At 38.5% G+C, this 18,700-nt stretch overlaps 1 protein-coding gene across 4 annotated transcripts in view; it reads left to right on the top strand.

Annotated features, from left to right (window-relative positions):
- Positions 1 to 16,987: 16,987 nt before the first annotated feature.
- Positions 16,988 to 18,700, top strand: part of ANGPT1 (angiopoietin 1) — a 245,546-nt gene continuing 243,833 nt past the window's right edge. For 3 of the 4 annotated variants that reach the window (XM_037048392.1, XM_037048391.1, XM_037048393.1), the window contains exon 1: positions 16,988 to 17,734. In XM_037048392.1, coding sequence (XP_036904287.1) covers positions 17,438 to 17,734 — 297 coding nt within the window. In that variant the 5' untranslated portion in view covers positions 16,988 to 17,437. Of the gene's footprint in view, positions 17,739 to 18,700 lie in introns of all 4 variants that reach the window. The other variant, XM_037048394.1, reaches the window with a different exon arrangement.

The following is an 18,700-nucleotide window of genomic DNA, read 5'->3' as shown; positions in this document are numbered from 1 at the left end:
TATATCAATTTCATTATCATCAGTGTGCCATGGATATTTGCGGAAAATGGGATGATTTAAGGGTCATAAGCATGACGTTCGGAGGTTCAGGGCAGTGATATGCGCCATCTTGCGGAGATGTCGGTAACATCACGCAGCCCTATGCAAAACCAGCCCCCCTTAGGACCTTTTACCTAGTAAAACTGACAGAGCAACCTGTCAGGCGGCTGGCAGCCAGCAGCAGCAGGCATATACAGTAAGTGTGAGGAGCCAAAGAGCATGCCTCTTTCAGTGAGTGAATGCAATGGCCTCAGCCAAAACCATTGGCACAGCTGTCATGCTGAGGTCACAGCACAAGGTTACAGGACATGGCATCCAAGAAGTACAAGAACAGATAGGTATGACACTTCAGCAATGGCTCAAGATCAGAAAGAGAAGAGATCTTTTCAGCTGAGTGGAAGACAGAGGCTTGAGGAAGTGTTTATAACAATTTGCAGTGTTATCTAGAAATGTTCTGTGGAAGTCATTGAAACTTTGTAGTGAACCCACAGTAATTCTTGGGTCTCAGTTCCTAGTGCAGACTTTGCATAAGCATGAGAAACAGACTCCATTGCTACTAGGTTCGAACTCTAGATGAGCAAAATGTAACTCAGCAGGTGGCTGTGCTTCTCTGAATTCTGAAGTATCACTGAGCATGGCACCCTATATATAGCATATTCCATCGGTCTTAGAGACGCAGGCTCTATGTCCCCACGGCCTGTCAAGTCTGGTCAGGTGCACATCTGGGCTTTTTCTCTTTTTAAATACAGAATTCACCAAAATAATGTACACATTTCTTTAAATTCTTTTTAGACTTTTTCTGTTTATTTTATGGTTTTTAGGATCATTCCTTTTAAAATTGGCTCAAATAATTTTGATGTTAAAATTTTTATTTTCTTGATTTGAGATTTAAAATTTTTTATGAACATTCTTAATCTTTTCTGACTGACCGTGTAACCCAGGCAGGTCATAATATTATATATATATATATATGCTGGGATTTCAGGGGCATTGCCACTTTGCTTTTAGTTGGTATCATATGATAATAATACTTAAAATTAATTAACTTTAAAAATATTTTTAGAGGGAATTTTAGTACATTTGGGATCATTATCTTTTGGGAAATCTGATACTCATCAACCAAGGCTGGGGATTACTGTTCTAAAGTTATAATTTTTCTGAGCAGTGAACTCAGGAAAGGTTTTTAGTGTTTGTAACTACCCCACAATTATTCATTTGAAATGAAGAACTGGCCAGAATTGAGAGCTGTGTCTGTACAGAAAATCCCATAGGCTGGTGATACTTGAGGGGAGGAGAACAGGGAGGTATGGGTCCAACTTCAGGGAATCAACTNTAGTACATTTGGGATCATTGTCTTTTGGGAAATCTGATACTCATTAACCAAGGCTGGGGATTACTGTTCTAAAGTTATAATTTTTCTGAGCAGTGAACTCAGGAAAGGTTTTTAGTGTTTGTAACTACCCCACAATTATTCATTTGAAATGAAGAACTGGCCAGAATTGAGAGCTGTGTCTGTACAGAAAATCCCATAGGCTGGTGATACTTGAGGGGAGGAGAACAGGGAGGTATGGGTCCAACTTCAGGGAATCAACTGCCCACAGGTGGAAGCACAGGGAGGAAGTGAGGTTGGGAGGGTGATAAGACGGTGCCAACCCCCGTCTCTGCTAACCAAAGACGAGGGAAGGGGAATGATAGAAATTGCTTCCTTTTAGGAAGTGCAGTTCCCTTGTGAGAAGAAGAGCAGGAGATATGAAGGATAAACCCCACAATACTCAGGCTGTGGCAAGACATAATCACAGGGGTGCCGGGGGCCTACCAGTCTTAGCTTCTTAGGAAAGGTCCTTACTCCACACAAGGCAGACCAGTGGAGGCGTGAGAAGCTACGGTGTGTGGGAGGAGGAACCCAGGAACTGTTCCCAGGACTCACTCCTGACCTCTGTACCTGGCTGCCTTCCTCAGAGGCCGGAGCCTCAGAAGTAGCAGATTTGGTGGAAAGAGGGGACAGCAGAGATAGCTAAAGTAGTAGACAGAACTAGGAATGTGTTGCTACGGTGGGTATCAGTGGATTCTCTTAGTAGCAGCAGGGCAGGAGACCAAAGGTGTCCCATACCACCTGGCCACCACGAGAAGGGTGCAGCTGAGGGTCCCCTCAGAGGGAACAGTTTGGAGGAGCTTTCATTCCAGTGATTCAACTCTTATATCCCCACTCTCTCTTCTCTAACTATAACCAGTCCTATAGAAAAGCTTTTTATAGGTAAAACAGAATTTGAGGAAAATGAATGACGAATTAATGAAGAATGAGAAGAATGAATAAAGAACTTACACTGAATCTTAGAGGTTTCTCTGTTCATGTACTTACCTGATTAGATTCTGCCTACTTTGTGTTTGCCAGCAAGCCATTTAAAGGAAACTAAACATAAAAGATAATGTATTTATTTCATGCCATTTCATGGTTGAAGAGCACTTTCATGTGTTTTGTTTCATGTATTATAAAGAAAAATATGAGATAAGCAAGATTTGTTTTTCCAAATTCATAGACTAAGAAACCAAGATGAGGGTGCTTAAATTACTACTCAAGTTTATGCAATCTATAAATGAATCAGGGTTTAACTCCAGTTCTTTTTTGTTTTTATTTTATTAAATTTCTTTTTTTGGGTTTGAACTGTTTATACAGTCATATGATTCAAAAATCCAACTGTCACAGAATTAAGAAGTTCCTTTCCAACCCCTGTCCCTGTCTACTCCAGCCACCTCATTTTACAAACGAATGATATCATACTGTTTACCCTATTGTATGACAAAAAAATAAGAGAGTAATGTATCGTGGAGTTCTTTCTGTGTCCAGCTTAATTCCTGCTTTTTAAAGCTGTATAGTACTCCCCTGGGTGGATATTCCACAATATATATTACAAGTTTGAGGTTGATAACACTTGGTTTTATTGCTGTTACAAACAAGGCTTTAGTAAATAGTTGAACATATGCCATTTCAGGCATAGCTGTCTGTAGGATAGTTCACCAATGCAAAAGTCTCAGTTGAAGGATAAATGCATTTATAATTATATAAATTGCTAGATTTCTCTTAATAGGAGTTGTCCTATTTTTGTCTGTAATGTGTAAGACTGTCAGTTTCCCCATAAACTTGCCAACAAATTAGTATTGTCTAGCATTTGAATTCTTGCCAACATGATTGTTTAAAATGATTTCTTGGTGTAGTTTTAATTTGTATTTTTCTTATATGCTATAAATTATAATTATTTTTTCTCTGTCATTTGTCTCTTGGTTTTGCTCATTAAATTTCTTTGTAATTTGGTATTCAGACTTTTAATAGTTTTGGGTAGTCAAAGTCATCAAATAAAAAAACCAGATACCAGATTCTAAGTTAGAAAGGCCTTAACCTGAGGATATGTTTTTATCTAATAATTATTTTTTAATATAAAACTTAAAGTAGCATGGAGTTTGTCTTTGTGTAAAATGTGAAGTATTATGCCAAATTTGTCTTCTTTCAGATGATTCCCCAGTTGTACTAACATCATTTATATCATTTATTGTTTAAAAATCCTTTGCCCACTAATGTGCGATGTTACTTTAGTCATATACTAAATTTGTCTAGGTATTTAGAAATATTATTTTAAGCCATATTTTCTAAAATACCAAGTCCAATTATGTTTCCCTCTCAGCATGCTTCTTCAGGAAAATAAGTTTTGACTTACTCATCAATAGCTTTTTATGCCACATTTGAATGAAAGGGTTGGGAAGGATATGTGATTATCTCCTATATAAAGAAAATAATTTTGGGGAAAGCCAAGTATAACCCCAGAAGAAAAATAATTTTCTAAATATTATTGCTAGATAATTTTCAAACAATAGTTTTTTCTTTTATTTCTAAAGACATGTCACCAAATCACTCATACCTCTTAGAAGGTCTTCTCTACAAGTGGTTAAGGGGGAAAAATTTATAATGCTTAAAGGGTAAAAAAAAAAAGGAACGAAAAATTTGTTATACATCTCTATGCATAAATCTCTTGCTCTAAGTCATTGCTCTCTTTAAAAGGAAATTATTAGGTTTTGCCATAAAAAAGTAACTCACTTCAAAAATCTTATCAAGCCAAATAAAAGGGTAATATTGCAGTCCTATGTCTATGGATAGACATATTTTCTGGCAGCAGTACTTCTTAGAGTAAAGCTAGCTTGTTGTGCAAGAGATTTTAGGATACTTTATTGGCAAGTTCAAAGACAGTGTTTCAGTAACTCCATTGGCTTGGCATAACAAAGTATAAAAACAAGACCAAAGCCAAATCTATAAAATCAACATTTCCAGATTAGCATATTTCACACCAAGATTGGGGGTTTAAATCTAGACAGTAGGTAGAAAATAGATAGGGGGGGAGGGCAAGAATAGTAGGGGAAATATAGAATCTAAAGAACTCGAGACATGTGGTTATAAGTTAAGGCGGGGAGAATGGTGAGGGAGGGGGTGTGCAGGTGGAGGGGAATGAAGGGGGAATAGAACAACTGTAATGGTATAATCAATAATATATATTATATATAATATGTATAAATATTATATATTTATATAAAATATATAAAATATAATATATAAATATTATATATAATATTTATATACTATAATTTATCTACTATATATTACATATAAATATATCAATATACAAATATTATATATTTAAATAAATATATATATTTAAAAAATCTGACATCCTCATTTTCCCTTGATGTTAGCAGAAAATGCAGTCCAAAACCTTTTCTTATCTTTTTCTTGGTGCCTCCTTTGAGACTGATTTTGCTATTTACAGCAAACTCCTTGAGAAGGTCATCTCTGTTGGCCGATGCCAATCGCTAATTCTTCAGTCTTTTCTTTAACCAACTCTGATCAGGATCATCATCCCACTGTTCCTTTCAAGGCATTCACAACCTCCATGTTGCTTAAACCATCAGTTAATTCTCAGCCCTCTTACTATTTAAATTTTAAAAAATTTCAATTATAATAGTTTCAGGTGTTCAATAGAGCAGTTAGACATTTATGTGACTTACAAAGTGATCCCCCTGTAAGTGTTGTGCCCCCCCCGACATTGTACATAGTTATTATGTTGTTGACTATATTTCCTAGGTCCTACTGTACATCTCAGTGACTATTTTGTAACTGCTAATTCGTTCTTCTCAATCCCTTCACATTTTTCACCTGTACCCTAACCCCTTGCCTATCTGGCAGTCATCATTTTTTCTCTGTACGAGTTTATATCTGTTTTGTTTATTTATTTATTTTGTTCTTTAGATTCCACATGCAAGTGAAATCATATGGTATTTGTCTTTCTCTGACTTTTCCCTGACCAAAGACCCTCTAGGTGCTTGGTGGCACAACTGGCAAAATTCATTCTTTTTATGGCTTAGTAATATTTCATTGTATATATCCATTTGTTTTAGATTGCAGCATTTAATCCATTTACATTTAAAATAATTATTGACAGGGATGCAGTTATTGCCATTTTATTATTGTTTTCTGATTGTTTTTGTAGTTCTCTCTTCTTATTCTTTTGCTCTCTTCTGTTACAGGTTGCTGACATTCTGAAGTTCTGTGTTTGGATTCCTTTCTCTTTCCTTCTTGTATCTCTCTTCTAGACGTTTGGTTTGTGGTTATCATGTGCTTCATATATACCAGGCTATATTTATAGCAGTCTATTTTAAGCTGATGGCCACTTAAATTCAAACACATTCTAAAATCACTACCATTTTTATATACCCTCTCCATGTTTATGTTTTTGTCATTATGTTTTTACTTCTTTTATGTGTGTTTGTGTGTATCCCTAACTTACTGTTGTAATTACACATGATATTCATTCTTTTGCCTTTTAATTTTTTGTGCTAGCTCTTGTGTTGGTTGGCCTACTGCTTTTATTATGTGTTTGCCTTTGTTAGTGAGATTTTTTTCCTTTGCAATATTTTCTTGTTCATATTTTCAATATTTTTCTTCTTGTTCTTAAAGAGGTCTCTTTAAAATTTTTTCTAATACTTGTTTGGTGATGATGGGCTCCTTCAGCTTTTTATTGTCTGAGGAGCTCTTTATCTTTTGTCTGATCCCAAGTGATAGCCTTGCTGGGTAGTCTGGGTTGTAAGTTTTTGCTCTTCATCAGTTTGAGTATTGTTTGCCAATCCATTCTGGGATGCAAAGTTTCTGTTAATAAATCAGCTGACAGTTTTACGGGATCTTCCTTGAAGGTAACTAGCTGTCTTTCCCTTGCTTCTTTTAAGATTTTATTTATTTATTTTTAGAGATAAAGGAAGGGAAGGAGAAAGAGAGGGAGAGAGAAACATTAATGTGTGGTTGCCTTTCATGCACCCCCATCTGGGGACCTGGCCCGCAACCCAGGCATGTGTCCTGACTGGGAATCGAACTGGTGACCCTTTGGTTCACAGGCCCTTGCTCAATCCACAGGACTTAAGATTCTTTCTTTGTCTTTTATCTCTGCCATTTTATTTTATTTTTAAAATTTATTTAATTATTTTTCAAGTACAGTTTTCTGTCTATTAATCCCATCCCGTCCCACTCCCCGTGCTCCCCCCTCCCTCCCATTTCCACCCTTCTCAGTTGTTGTCCATCTATCCTTTATGTATATTCCTCTAAATCCCTCCCCTATTTCCCCTGAAATTCCCTCCCTTCTTCCCTCTGGTCACTGTCAGCCTGTTCTCTATTTCAGTGTCTTTGGTTATTTTTGCTTGCTTGTTGGTTTTGTTGTTTAGCTTCCTGTTAAAGGTGAGATCATATGGTATTTGTCCTTCAACACCTGGCTTATTTCACTCAGCATAATGCTTTCCAGTTCCATCCATGATGTTGCAAAAGGTAGGAGCTCCTTTCTGCCATTTTAATTAAGATGTGTCTTGGCACGGCTTCTTTGGGTTCATCTTATTTGGGATTCTGCACTTCCTTGACTTATATGTAGTTCCTTCACCAGTTCAGATAAGTTCTGAGCCATTATTCCTTCAAATAGGTTTTCAATCTTTTGCTCACTCTTTCTCTCTCTTCTTTCAGGTACTCCCATGATATGAATGTTGTTATGCATAATGTTGTGAGGTGGCTGATTCCCCAGAATGGGATTTCTTTTAGCAGGGCTCTGGAGCCTGCTGAGTCCATCCTTTGGATGTGTCATTTGTGGTACTTACTGGGCTACATTTGTCCTAATTGCCCACCCTCCTCCTTGAAACATATAGTTCACTTGGTTTCTAAGACACCATTCTGTTATTTTCTTGTCTGATTGATTATTTCTCTTCAGGCTGCATTGCTGATGTCTCATATTCCTAATCCCTTAACACTAGAACCCCTCAGAGTCCAAAAGTTAAACCTTTTTTCTTCCCTTTGTACTCTTATTCCCTTGGAGATTGCCTCTACTCTCATGGCAACTAAAAGCCATTTAAATATTCCCTGACGATAACCAGACATATATCTCCATTATGAGCATTTCCCCCACTGCTAGAGTCATATATCCAACTGCTTACTAGCTGTCTCTTCAATAAGAATTTCAAAGGTAACATGTCTGAAACTAAGCTCTTATTCTTTCTCTCTTCACCGTCATCTCCTTTTCAGTTAATAGAACTCAACTTTCCATTTTCTTAGGTCAGAACCTTGAGACAACTCTCCCACCTGGCATGCAAGCCGCCAGAAAATACTTTTGAGCTCACCTTCAAAATATTTCCCTGATTATATCTCATTTCCACAGCCACTGCCTTTGCTGAAGCCACCTTCACCTGAGCCATTTAGAGAGCTTCCTCACTGAGATTAAGGCTTTTGTCCTTTACCTTCTACAGAGAAACTACACCTTTCAGGTGCAAGACAGACCACATTTCTCTGTTCAAAAATCCATAATGGCTCCCCATCTCAGAATAAAAACCAACATTGTTAAACTGGCCCCCGAGGCCCACCGTGATCGTTTACCTCTGCACTCTCTAGGCATTGAAGACGGGGATCTGGCTAACTAAAGTCCTGCAATAGATAACTTGAAAATGACTTTTTCACCTATTTTAGAAAATGTTCTTTAGCATATTAATCAAGATAATCGGGCCCTAAAGATGGATGGCTTAGGTAAATCTGTATAATTCTTCCGTATAATCTGATCAAGTTCTTTATTTTCTAAGACTCAACTCTCTTCTTCTGTGAAGTAGGTATGATTGTTTTAAGGGTTTCATGTGATAATGTATATAAAATAATTCTCATATAGTAAATATACCATGATTGTTAACTTTTCTTGATAGGTTTCATTTGTGACTGTTACAACTTTTCTTTGGTCTAATTGGCTATCAAGTTCTGGTTTTTTAATTGGTTTAACATACAAGGAAAGGCATGCTGATACCAGTATGATAGTTTGTGAATCTAAATGAGTAGGTGCTTTCAAAGGACTTGCTGAGGCTCCATATATTTGTAATAGTTAAAAGCTTCAACTCTGGGGTCAGTACACTCTGGCTTATGTCCTGCCTTAAACTTCTCTAAGCATGTTGTTTTTTTTCCCTGTGCAAAACGATAGCAATGAAAGTTCTTACCTACTGTATTGTTGTGATTGTAGTAGAACAGATAATGCAGGTACAGTGATTAGGGAAGTACTGAACATCATAGGTACTCAATAAATGTTAGCTATTATTAAACTGAGGGTAATTGATTCCTAACTTTTCCTTTAAATATTAACTCTCCATTCCCTTTTTTTTTGAACTGATGTGCTTTTATGGCTTCTTGAGGGATGTGAAGAAGGCATGTAAATTCTCCAAGGGGAATGCAAAACTCTTGAGAAGAAATTTGCTATTTCCCTATCACTCTTCCAAATGCAAGACTGAAAAAGGAGTGAAGATTTACTCTGCAGACACTAAGTACTTCCCTATTCTTCCCATTGCCAGAATCAAGAGAAGAACTGTTGAAAGTCCTGGTCAATCTTTAGTTTCCGTTTCCGACCTTCAGAAGGACATTCCTGCCAGTGGACAGCATTACCAATGGGCTGCTGCCAACTCCCCACCATCACTTCCCTGGTTAGGATGTAGGGAAATCCTTCAAGTGCTTGTTGGCAGTGTGAGTGTAGCAGTCTGTGCTTCAAAAGCATTTTTTGTTTGGTATTTCTGATTTGACTACAGAGTGGAAAGGATCTCTAAACACTTAGGACATGATGCAAACTTATCTTGAGGAACTTCAGCCACAACAGTTTTTTTTCCACAGATGTTGGCAGGAAGTATTGTTTTATTTTGCAAGAGAAGACGACTCTACTGTTGATAGCACGAGATCATGTTTCCCAAAGTGTGGTACGCATTGCACTGTGGACATGAAATAGTTGGTGGGCGGCATGTGGACAGAATTCACCTTAATACTCTGTATGTGTTTTACTGTATGTACATCAGGAAAAAGCACGGGTGCTTGGTTCCCCTGATACTGTTGCATAAGGTAAATCTGAGACATGTAGAAAGGTTAAAATTTGAGTTAAGGAAACTTGTGAGTAAATGTTAGTATAAGGAGCATATATATAGTTTGGGTAAATACACTGAAGATAAACATGAGAGAAATTTGGGAAACATTTGCAAGTTATGCAAGCTTTTTGGTACCTCTGGAGCTAAAAATGATGCATCTATATACTATGTCATGGGTAGGAGGAACATTTAACTATGGAGAATGAAATGGCTATGACAGTGTTTTTCCATATTTTAGTCATTTATGATTGTCTTCTATCTTAGCCTTTCTTTACTTGTCACAAATCTCCCCTTTGACGATTTTTATAAAACAAAGATAAAGAGGAAAGAACCCAAACTCATATTAGGGGAAAAAAGTATAAACTTTTCAGACTTATAGTGGATACTTTAAGTTTACCATTAAAGTGACTGGTTGTTGCCAGTCAATTTATGAACAACTGAAAAGTCTGGTTAATGCCATTATGTTTCCACATGTTTTATATACTAGTAGAAATTATTTTCTAATTTAATTGCCAAATTCCTAATCTGATTAGTGCCTGAGGGGAACCAAAATTAGTTTTGGAGAAAAAGTAAATAAAATAAGGTTTCCTTCGCTTAATGTACAAGTCATGTCAAGCTGTATATTTCTTACAAGATTAATGGTAGAATGCTTCAATTCTTTTGCATTTTATCAGAGGCAAACACTTGCCACTCTATCTCCCCATCCCAGGAAACAGAATGGGGCGATACATGCCACAAGTCTAGTCATAAAAGAAGCTCTTGAAAATAAGGCCATTCAGTTGAATTGGCCGGAAATGACTCAGATAAAGAGTCACGATGACAAGCCATAAATGGCATCCACATTGCTCCCATGGTTTTCAGGGAATAAAATTCTCATTAAACTAGCACACGTGATTGGTTTATATGTCCATCTTCCCTACTAAATGTCTCCGTGGAGTAGTACATTTCTACTGAATTGTTTCCAATTTCTTTCATTCATTCAGCATATTATTTACTGAACACCTATATGTGTCAGGCACTCACTGTTCCAGGTGCCTGCTGGGGATGCAGCAGTGAGGAAGAACATTGGAGTCCCCGCCCTCAGGGGGACAGGAGTTGTTTGTGTGAACTATCATTGCGAACACGGTCACCTGCCCGTGTTAAAATGTGCTTTTCAAATACTGTGATTTCCAAGAAGGTCAGAAGTGATTTTAAACAATTAAGAGGAAAGAATGATAACAAATTGAGTTAGGTGAACATAAACTTTGAACATAGTCAAAGCCTAACTTAATAACTTGAAAAGTAGGACAATTTTTGAGTACAAAAAAGAGAGCTCACATTTAGAAGAAACAAGAGCTGGTGTTCAGAGCCCTTGCTATGCTCTGGATGGTATGCTCAGTGCTTTAGATCCATTATCTCATTTACCCGTCACATCAGCCTAGTAAAAAGGCACTGTATCATCCTCCTCCTTTTACGGATGAAGAGACTGACCTTAGAATAATTCAATGTTTTGTTCAATATAATCCAATTTTTAATAGTATAAACAAGAAGTAAACAAAAATAAAAATGAAGCAATCTGTCTCCCACCTTAACCACTATAAGACTGTTTACCCAACCTGGCAAGAAGGAGAAGGGAAAGTAAGGTTAGATTAACAGATACAAATAAGATTAAAAAAGAAAGAATGATAGATGTTGGAGAAATTCAGGGATCTTATTTCTATATTGTCATCTAAATTTGCAATACTGGTGAGTGATCCTTTTTTTTACACCTTTGATGAACAGAGTATCATAACTCTAGTAACAACCACAAAAACCATAAAAAACCCTGTATCTTTGGGTCACTGATTAATCAAGGGCGGTTATCAGCTCTGCTTACAATGATTAGTCACCACCCAAGTGCCATTGTGTGCATAATTAGTTACATGTTGATTTCAGCCATTCTTTTCAGATACATGTTCTTTCTGAAGCTGGAAGAGTTGAGACAAAGAGACCTTTGCATTTTTCTCTGAGGAGTCAAGGTGTCTGTAGGTAAAAGGAGAAAAGAGACACTTAGTGAATGCAAAGGGGTCTGTAGGCTTTTTTCCGTAATGAAATCTCAACTCACTGGGTCTCCAGTGGAAATCTTCCTTTATCCTGGTATGAGGGGAATGATGACATCTACATTTCTATTTCGTAGTCTCCAGCTGTTTGTTTCTGTTTCTCATTTGGGCACTTGTAGAACTTATATTTGTGTTGCAGAATTGACGAGTAAATCTCACACTAGAATGTATTTCTGTGATGTGTCTTAAATGGTTCTTTAACCATGGCAGTGTCTCTGGGTCATTGGCAGTGTCAGATACGACACCACCGTCACTTTCGGGATTTGCAGTGGAATCTGTGATCTCAGTCTTTTATGTGACTCTTCAGAATGGGAGGTGTTGGGTCTAAATAGCATCAACACATGAACACCTCCAAGGGAGTATGATGCTTCTGTGTCTTCAAATCTCATCATCAATAATTAAAGTGAAGGAGTCCACCAGACAGTCAGCTGGGTCACAAATATTTACCATTTGACTCTTGTGTTGCCGGAAGAAGGGATAGAGTGATAGACAGACACAGTCTCAGTGCAAGAGAGACTCCAATCTAGTGTGAAAGATCAAGGTGACACACATGACTTTATTGTATTCACATCAACAGCCTGCGTAACCCAGTTGTTAACTGCCCCATGTTTGGAGCAAGGACCAACCATTCTTCTCATTTACATGAAAGAAGTTACTTGCCCCAAAGCATATGTTTTACAAAAAAAAGGGGGGGGGAGGGTTTATCTCTCAGGAAACACAATGTCACTCCAAACCTTTATATATTTTCACAAGTTTCTTATAGCCAGCCACACAGCCACAACTTTCCTGTCTCTTATACTTTATTTATTTATTTTAAAAATATTTTTTATCCTCACCTGAGGACATTTTTTAAAATTGCCTTCAAGGGGAGGAACGGGGAGGAAGGGAAGAGAGAGAGACAGATAGATGTTGATGTGAGAAACCTGCTCTGACCAGGGATCTAACCTGCAGCCTAGTCATGTACCTGACCAGGGACCGAGCCTGCCACCTTTTGGTGTATGGGACGGCACTCAAACCAGTCGGGCCACTGAGCCACCTGCCCAGGACTCCTGTCTCTTTGGACTCCTCTCTAAACCTCTCTAGCTCCAGTCCTCCATTTCCAGGTCTTTCTTTGAGTCCCTTCACTTCTTTCTTAGGTAAAGCAAGTGAGTTCTGTCTCACCTCTTTCCAACTCGTATAATTACAATAACTGACTTAGCAAGCAAGATGCCCACCAATTACCAGGAGTTTCTCTCATCAGGAAACAAGGGAATATTATAATTTTTTATTTTTGTCACCTACCTACATGTCTCCGCACACCGGAGTGTCTTGCCTACTCTCTCCCACTGCGGTGTCGCCAGCTCTTCTTTGCAAGGTCTTCCTAATTGGTGTGAGAGTTCCCAGAAGATACTTCACAGGTGCTCACAAAGTCCTACCAGTCAGGCAACAGCTCTCCTCTCCTCTTCTCTTTTAACTCTCTATGGTTTTTTCATCCGGTGTGGATACCTGTGTTGCCTATAGAGTTGAGTGAAGGGGTCTTGGCTCTGCCTTCAGGGATCACAGCCATGTGCCTTCCTTTTATGCATAGCTGCCATGACCGTAGCCCTGCTGGTATTTTTGGTCCCTGCAAGTGCAAGAGCGGAGCCATAAAATATGTGCTGAACAATGTTGTGTTCAGTATGCAAGGGAGGAGAATGCTTTCCCACCCCTTTTACCATCATTGGCCTGATGATGTCTTGGAGAAATAAATTCTATTTCATTTTATGTCGTCTAATTTTATTCTAGATCCTGGATGATAATCAAGCTCTATAACACATGATATGGCACAAGACTAACATTCAGAACAGACCCACAGTATAACTCGTCAATCAGATTAGGTGTTGGTTAGCAATTGAGACAACCATGCTGCTTAATATTAGCTCTGTTTTGAAAGTCATGACATGAACCCATGAAGGCTTTGGGTAGGAGGAGGAAGAGGAAACCCTCGTAGTTGTAGATTTCATGTTGTTTCTGTCCCCCAAATTTACAAATGTCTTCTGTTTCCTAATGCCAAGGTGTGGCTAGGGACATTACAGCTCAGTGGGATACGAACATCAGCTCCAGAATTAAATGGATTGGGAATCAATTTCTTACTCTGCCCCATAATAGATCATAAATCTTGGACAGTTAAGTTCTGTGTGCTACATTTTCTTATCTGCAAGATGGGATTAATAATACGTAAATATGGGTGCTATAAATGTTAGATGAGGAAATTAATTTGTTAAGGGTTAAAAATGTTCTGAATTACTATTATTGTACATGTTCTTGTGTCTGACTCATTCTTTAGAATAACTTGGACTTCATCCTAATTCTAGGCAAACTCACCCGAATATCACAACAGATGTGGACAGTCATGTAGTAGATATTAAAGTAGTTCGCTCATTCACTCATTCCGTTATTCTTTTATTCCTTCAACCAAAGTGCAAAGTAAGTGCTGGGAAATGAATGAAATTAAAAAGAGGAGATCACTTTATGAACTCACAGCTAAAGGGGGAGACAGACTAAAAAAGAAATAATTAGGAAGCAGTGTGAGAAGTGCCATTGTGCAGATAGGAAGAGGAGGTTATTGAAATACATCAGAGAGAGCCACTCATTGGGCCTGGAGAAAGCTTCACAAAAGAAGCAACAAAGACTGGGTCTTAGGATAGATTCAGGGCCGTCAAGTTCCCATCCCACTGGGAATTTCTGGACAAGCCTGTTTTCTGGGGCTATTGTAAATATGAGATGAGAATCTGAAAGCACACACTTCCTTGATTCCAGAGCTCTGCTAATGCAAAAAAATAGAGATACAAAGCTTTTAAGATCAAGTTCCATCAGTATACAATTGAATAGAATTATTGAGTTCTTTAGAACTTTTTTTTTTTACTTTTTTTTGGAAGTGTGGTAGAGGAATTTCTTTTATCTTCACCCAAGAATATATTTATTTATTTATTTTAGGGAGAGAGAGATTAAGAGAGACAGACGGACAGACATTGATTGGCTGCTTCCTATATGTGCCCTCGCTGGTGATCAAACCAACAACCTAAGTATGTACGCTGATCAAAGATTGAACCCGAAACCTTTTGGTATCCAAGGTGGTGCTCCGACCAACTGGGGGCATAGAGGAAAGTTTTTTACAAATGTGGCCTGTTCGTCATACTACCTCCTAAATTCTAAAGTCTTCTAAACTCTACCATTACTGAATAATCACCAGCAACAATAACAGTATTGTTATTAGTTCGGTTCAGGTCCCTGAAAGCATGTAACACATCATTAGAATCTTCAAATGTACCCAGCGTCTCCTCAGTTGGAGTCCCAAAGTGCACAAGTCCATTTCTCATGTCACTGTGTTTTCCAGTTGCTTAAAATCAATCTTGAGACTTTTTCTTTCTAGATTGATACTTCCAGTGTCATGTTTCTTTGTTTTTCTAGAAAGATGTAAATAATCTCTATCTCTTTCCCTCACTGTGTCAGTGTCCCCTCCTCCTTTTCACTTGTGTCTCAGGCTTTCCTATCTTGGTTTGTCCACTTTTCCCTCAGGAATTGTGCATTCCTTTTTATTTTTCAGATTGGAAAAGTTTACATGGACAAGCACACATAGATACACACACAACACACACAGGAAGAGATTTTAACAATCTTGGCTGTTAAAAAACACAGGAGCACTTTAAAACAGAGCGCTCACTCTCTGCTCACCTTTGTGTCTTCTGCCGATCTTCGGCTGTATTCAGTTCTTAACAAAGCACTTATAGGTGTTGATTTTGGACTTTGTTCTTTCCAGGGATAATTTTCAAAGCAAGCACTGTTGGAAAGTGTTCTTAGGCAAGTCTGTCCTTTGCCAGTCCACTTCATCCTTGTGGGCCCTTAAAAACTTGATTATACGGGTTACCTGTCACTTTTTTGTTTACGTGTTTTTTGGGTACAGAGAATAAGATTAAATCACCTTGGCAACATAAACTGGCTTTTAATCAGTTCTTTTTCTTCTGAGTCCCGTCAGTGACCCTGCTTTACAACTGCGAATCAGTGCAATGGGGCTCTTTTAGAAGCCTTTGGGCAAGAGCGGTTCAAAGATCTGCTGCTATGTTTGGTGCCACTTGCTTCCATATTTGTCATATCAGAAATTTGGTTTTTTGGTGTGGAAGGGACTGATAAATCTCAGCATATTTGATGTCGCCCCAACCCCCCACATTCTTCCTGTAATTTGTTTCATTCCCTCCTCTATCTTGTCCCAACATGCCCATCTCTAACTTCTCCTGTCCTTCACCCCCTTCCCTGGGCGGCACCCCCCACCCCACCTTTCCAGGACATGAGAGTAAACATCTGTGGCTTCTGTTTTCACACTGTGACTGCAGTTGAGAAGCTCCATCCCCTGAAATGCCTCCCGGTTCTTGAAGAAAGTCCCTGCTCATAATTCATGTTTTCTGCCCGCTCTTGGTAAAGATCTCAATACTGTAACATTAATTCTATAATTATCACCTGTTTTTTATGTTTTCCTAGTCTCTTTGTTCAAATGTCTACACCCTAGCTTTGGGGAATCACTTTCTGATACTTTTTGTGTTTTACATCACAGACTTCTCCCATACAGCCCTTTCCTGGCCCACTGGCACACCTGATCGATGTTCTCTTCTCAGATAGATTTTCTGTGCAGCCCCAGGAGAATTTCTGTGGAACCTCCATGCCAGTATAAAGCTAGCCATAGTAACACTGAAGGGGTCCTTGTGAAACACGTGAGTAGGATATACCACAGGAATTAATAATTTTCAGGTTACTGTCTTATAGGGTAACTACACTGTTTTTCTAAGGAAGTTGCTTAATTTACATGCAGAGAACACACAGGGAGGGCTACATTCTAATCAGGAAGCAGTTCAATTAAAATCCATATCTCAGAAAGTACTCATATTGTTTGACTCTATATGCACACACTATATTCCTTTGAGTGATAAGTTATGAAATGTTTTTGCTAATTTGACACTCCCTGGTAATTTTCTCTAACTTCTAAAAGTCTAAGTGAATACAATGAAAGAATACCACTCCTAAAAATTATTTATAATATCTTTTTCCCAAGTCAAGAATAAAATTTTTAAAAAATTAATAATTATACAAATTTATCATTCAAAAATAATAAAAAATAACTTCACTGGACACTATGTCAATGTTCTTTTAGTGTTCCCCAATTAAATAGAAACCTTGAAAACATACTGCTAGTTTGCTAGATTTTAGTAGGTCAGCATGCACACTAAAAGTATATTAAGGTGGACTGCTCTATTTATTGATTTGCCCTGAGTCTGCTAAAGGCTCCAGACAATTGTCTGCAGAAGGGGCGGGAGGGCCATACATGATCGAGGTCATGCGCATCTAGCCAATTTGTAAGACGATCCTGCAGCTCCAAGCCATCAGCAACCCTTGCATAGGGGCACCCTCATGCATTCCTGTCAAGTCATCTTGTGAAAGGCTGCCTGCTTCCAGCTTGGCTTGGATGTGCAACCTTAATAAAACTCACTGAGGTCTGGGAGAAAATAGCAGATCTGCAGCAGATAGGGTAGAGGAAAGGGTCTAGAATATGTACACGCAGCGAACTCAGGCAGGCTCCACGCTGAACGGTTACACAGAGAGGAAACAATAAATCTCAGCTACTATGCAATAAATATCTCAAGTTTAACTAAGGGAACTACCATTCCAGTGAAATAAAAATTAACATTTTAGAACAAAGCTAACAAATGGCTAGTTTTCTGTGATTCTTCTTCAAAAGCTTTCTTTGAACGGGAGAAAGTTAAAGAGACAAGCGGTTTTACCTGAAATAAAGAAGTAGTTTAAAGGTCAGAAGAAAGGAGCAAGTTTTGCGAGAGGCACGGAAAGAGAGTGCTGGCGATACAATGACAGTTTTCCTTTCCTTAGCTTTCCTCGCTGCCATTCTGACTCACGTAGGGTGCAGCAACCAGCGCCGGAGTCCAGAAAACGGTGGGAGAAGATATAGCCGGATTCAATATGGGCAATGTGCCTACACGTTCATTCTTCCAGAACACGACGGGAACTGTCGTGAGAGTAGGACAGACCAGTACAACACAAACGCTCTGCAGAGAGATGCTCCACACGTGGAACCGGATTTCTCTTCCCAGAAACTTCAACATCTGGAGCATGTGCTGGAAAATTATACTCAGTGGCTGCAAAAAGTAAGTGATTGCTTTCAGTTTCTAATTGCACGGAGCCTTTTCCGTCCTTGTACTGTAGCTAACTTAGAGATCCTTAGGGGAGCATTTGTGTGTTTACCTTTGGCTCCAGGGGGGCAGCGTTTGCAAATGCAAGAGGGCTTTCTCTCTGTGGCTTCAGGGATGAGCCAAGGTTTTTAGGTTTTTGCTAGTTTATGAAGTTATGGTGGCACCCCATTTCTGTATCTAGCAACGGCTCATTTTATGATATCTGTTTTTTCTCATATTTAAGATTTAGCTTGAGTTTTCTGACTGTAAAAACCCAACTTTTTAAAAACATGTACATTTGGAGCAAGTTGGCAAAAAGAAACAAATAACAACAACACTAATTCAGGATCAAATTTACTACACCAGGAAATTTTGTGCAGCCAAGTTGGGAAATTATCACCACATACTTATTTTTCAACCTCTAGTAAAGTGAATATGAAATGAGAGTAAATATAAAGAGAGCTATTTGGTTGGAGAAATTGTGTAAGTTTGTAAAGGAAACTAAATTTTAGCAAGTAGAATAGCGGAGGACTGATTTCTGGGACATTGTGTCCTTGTGAAAAAAGAAATCAGGAGGATACATTTTCAGGTGTCTGCATCAGGAAGAGGTTGTGTGCCCACCAGGAAAGGAGAAACAGAGCTGGTGGTGGCTGTTCCCAAAGACGTGCACCTGCAGATTTGGACTTGGCTCTCCATCTCTGAGGTGCCTTTTCTTCCCTCTGGACATGATAGTTGCAGACAGTGCCATGTGGGAATGTAGGTGTCCTGATGAGTGTTAATATGAGCGTGCTTGTAATCTCAATGTATAGAAATGTGATGGAACATTTTATTCAGTGTTTCTGTATATCATTTAAAAATTTTATTGAAAATACGCCTCTTAGAACACAAAATGGTTTCTGCAGTTCATCCTCTCTTTGCTGTATTTAATTGTGTAATAGGTAA

The sequence above is a fragment of the Sturnira hondurensis genome, unplaced genomic scaffold (assembly GCF_014824575.4).
Source record: "Sturnira hondurensis isolate 20B ecotype Veracruz unplaced genomic scaffold, ASM1482457v3 Scaffold0006413, whole genome shotgun sequence".
In the NCBI taxonomy this organism is placed as follows: Eukaryota; Metazoa; Chordata; class Mammalia; order Chiroptera; family Phyllostomidae; genus Sturnira; species Sturnira hondurensis.
This window is presented reverse-complemented; position numbering and strand designations above follow the sequence as displayed.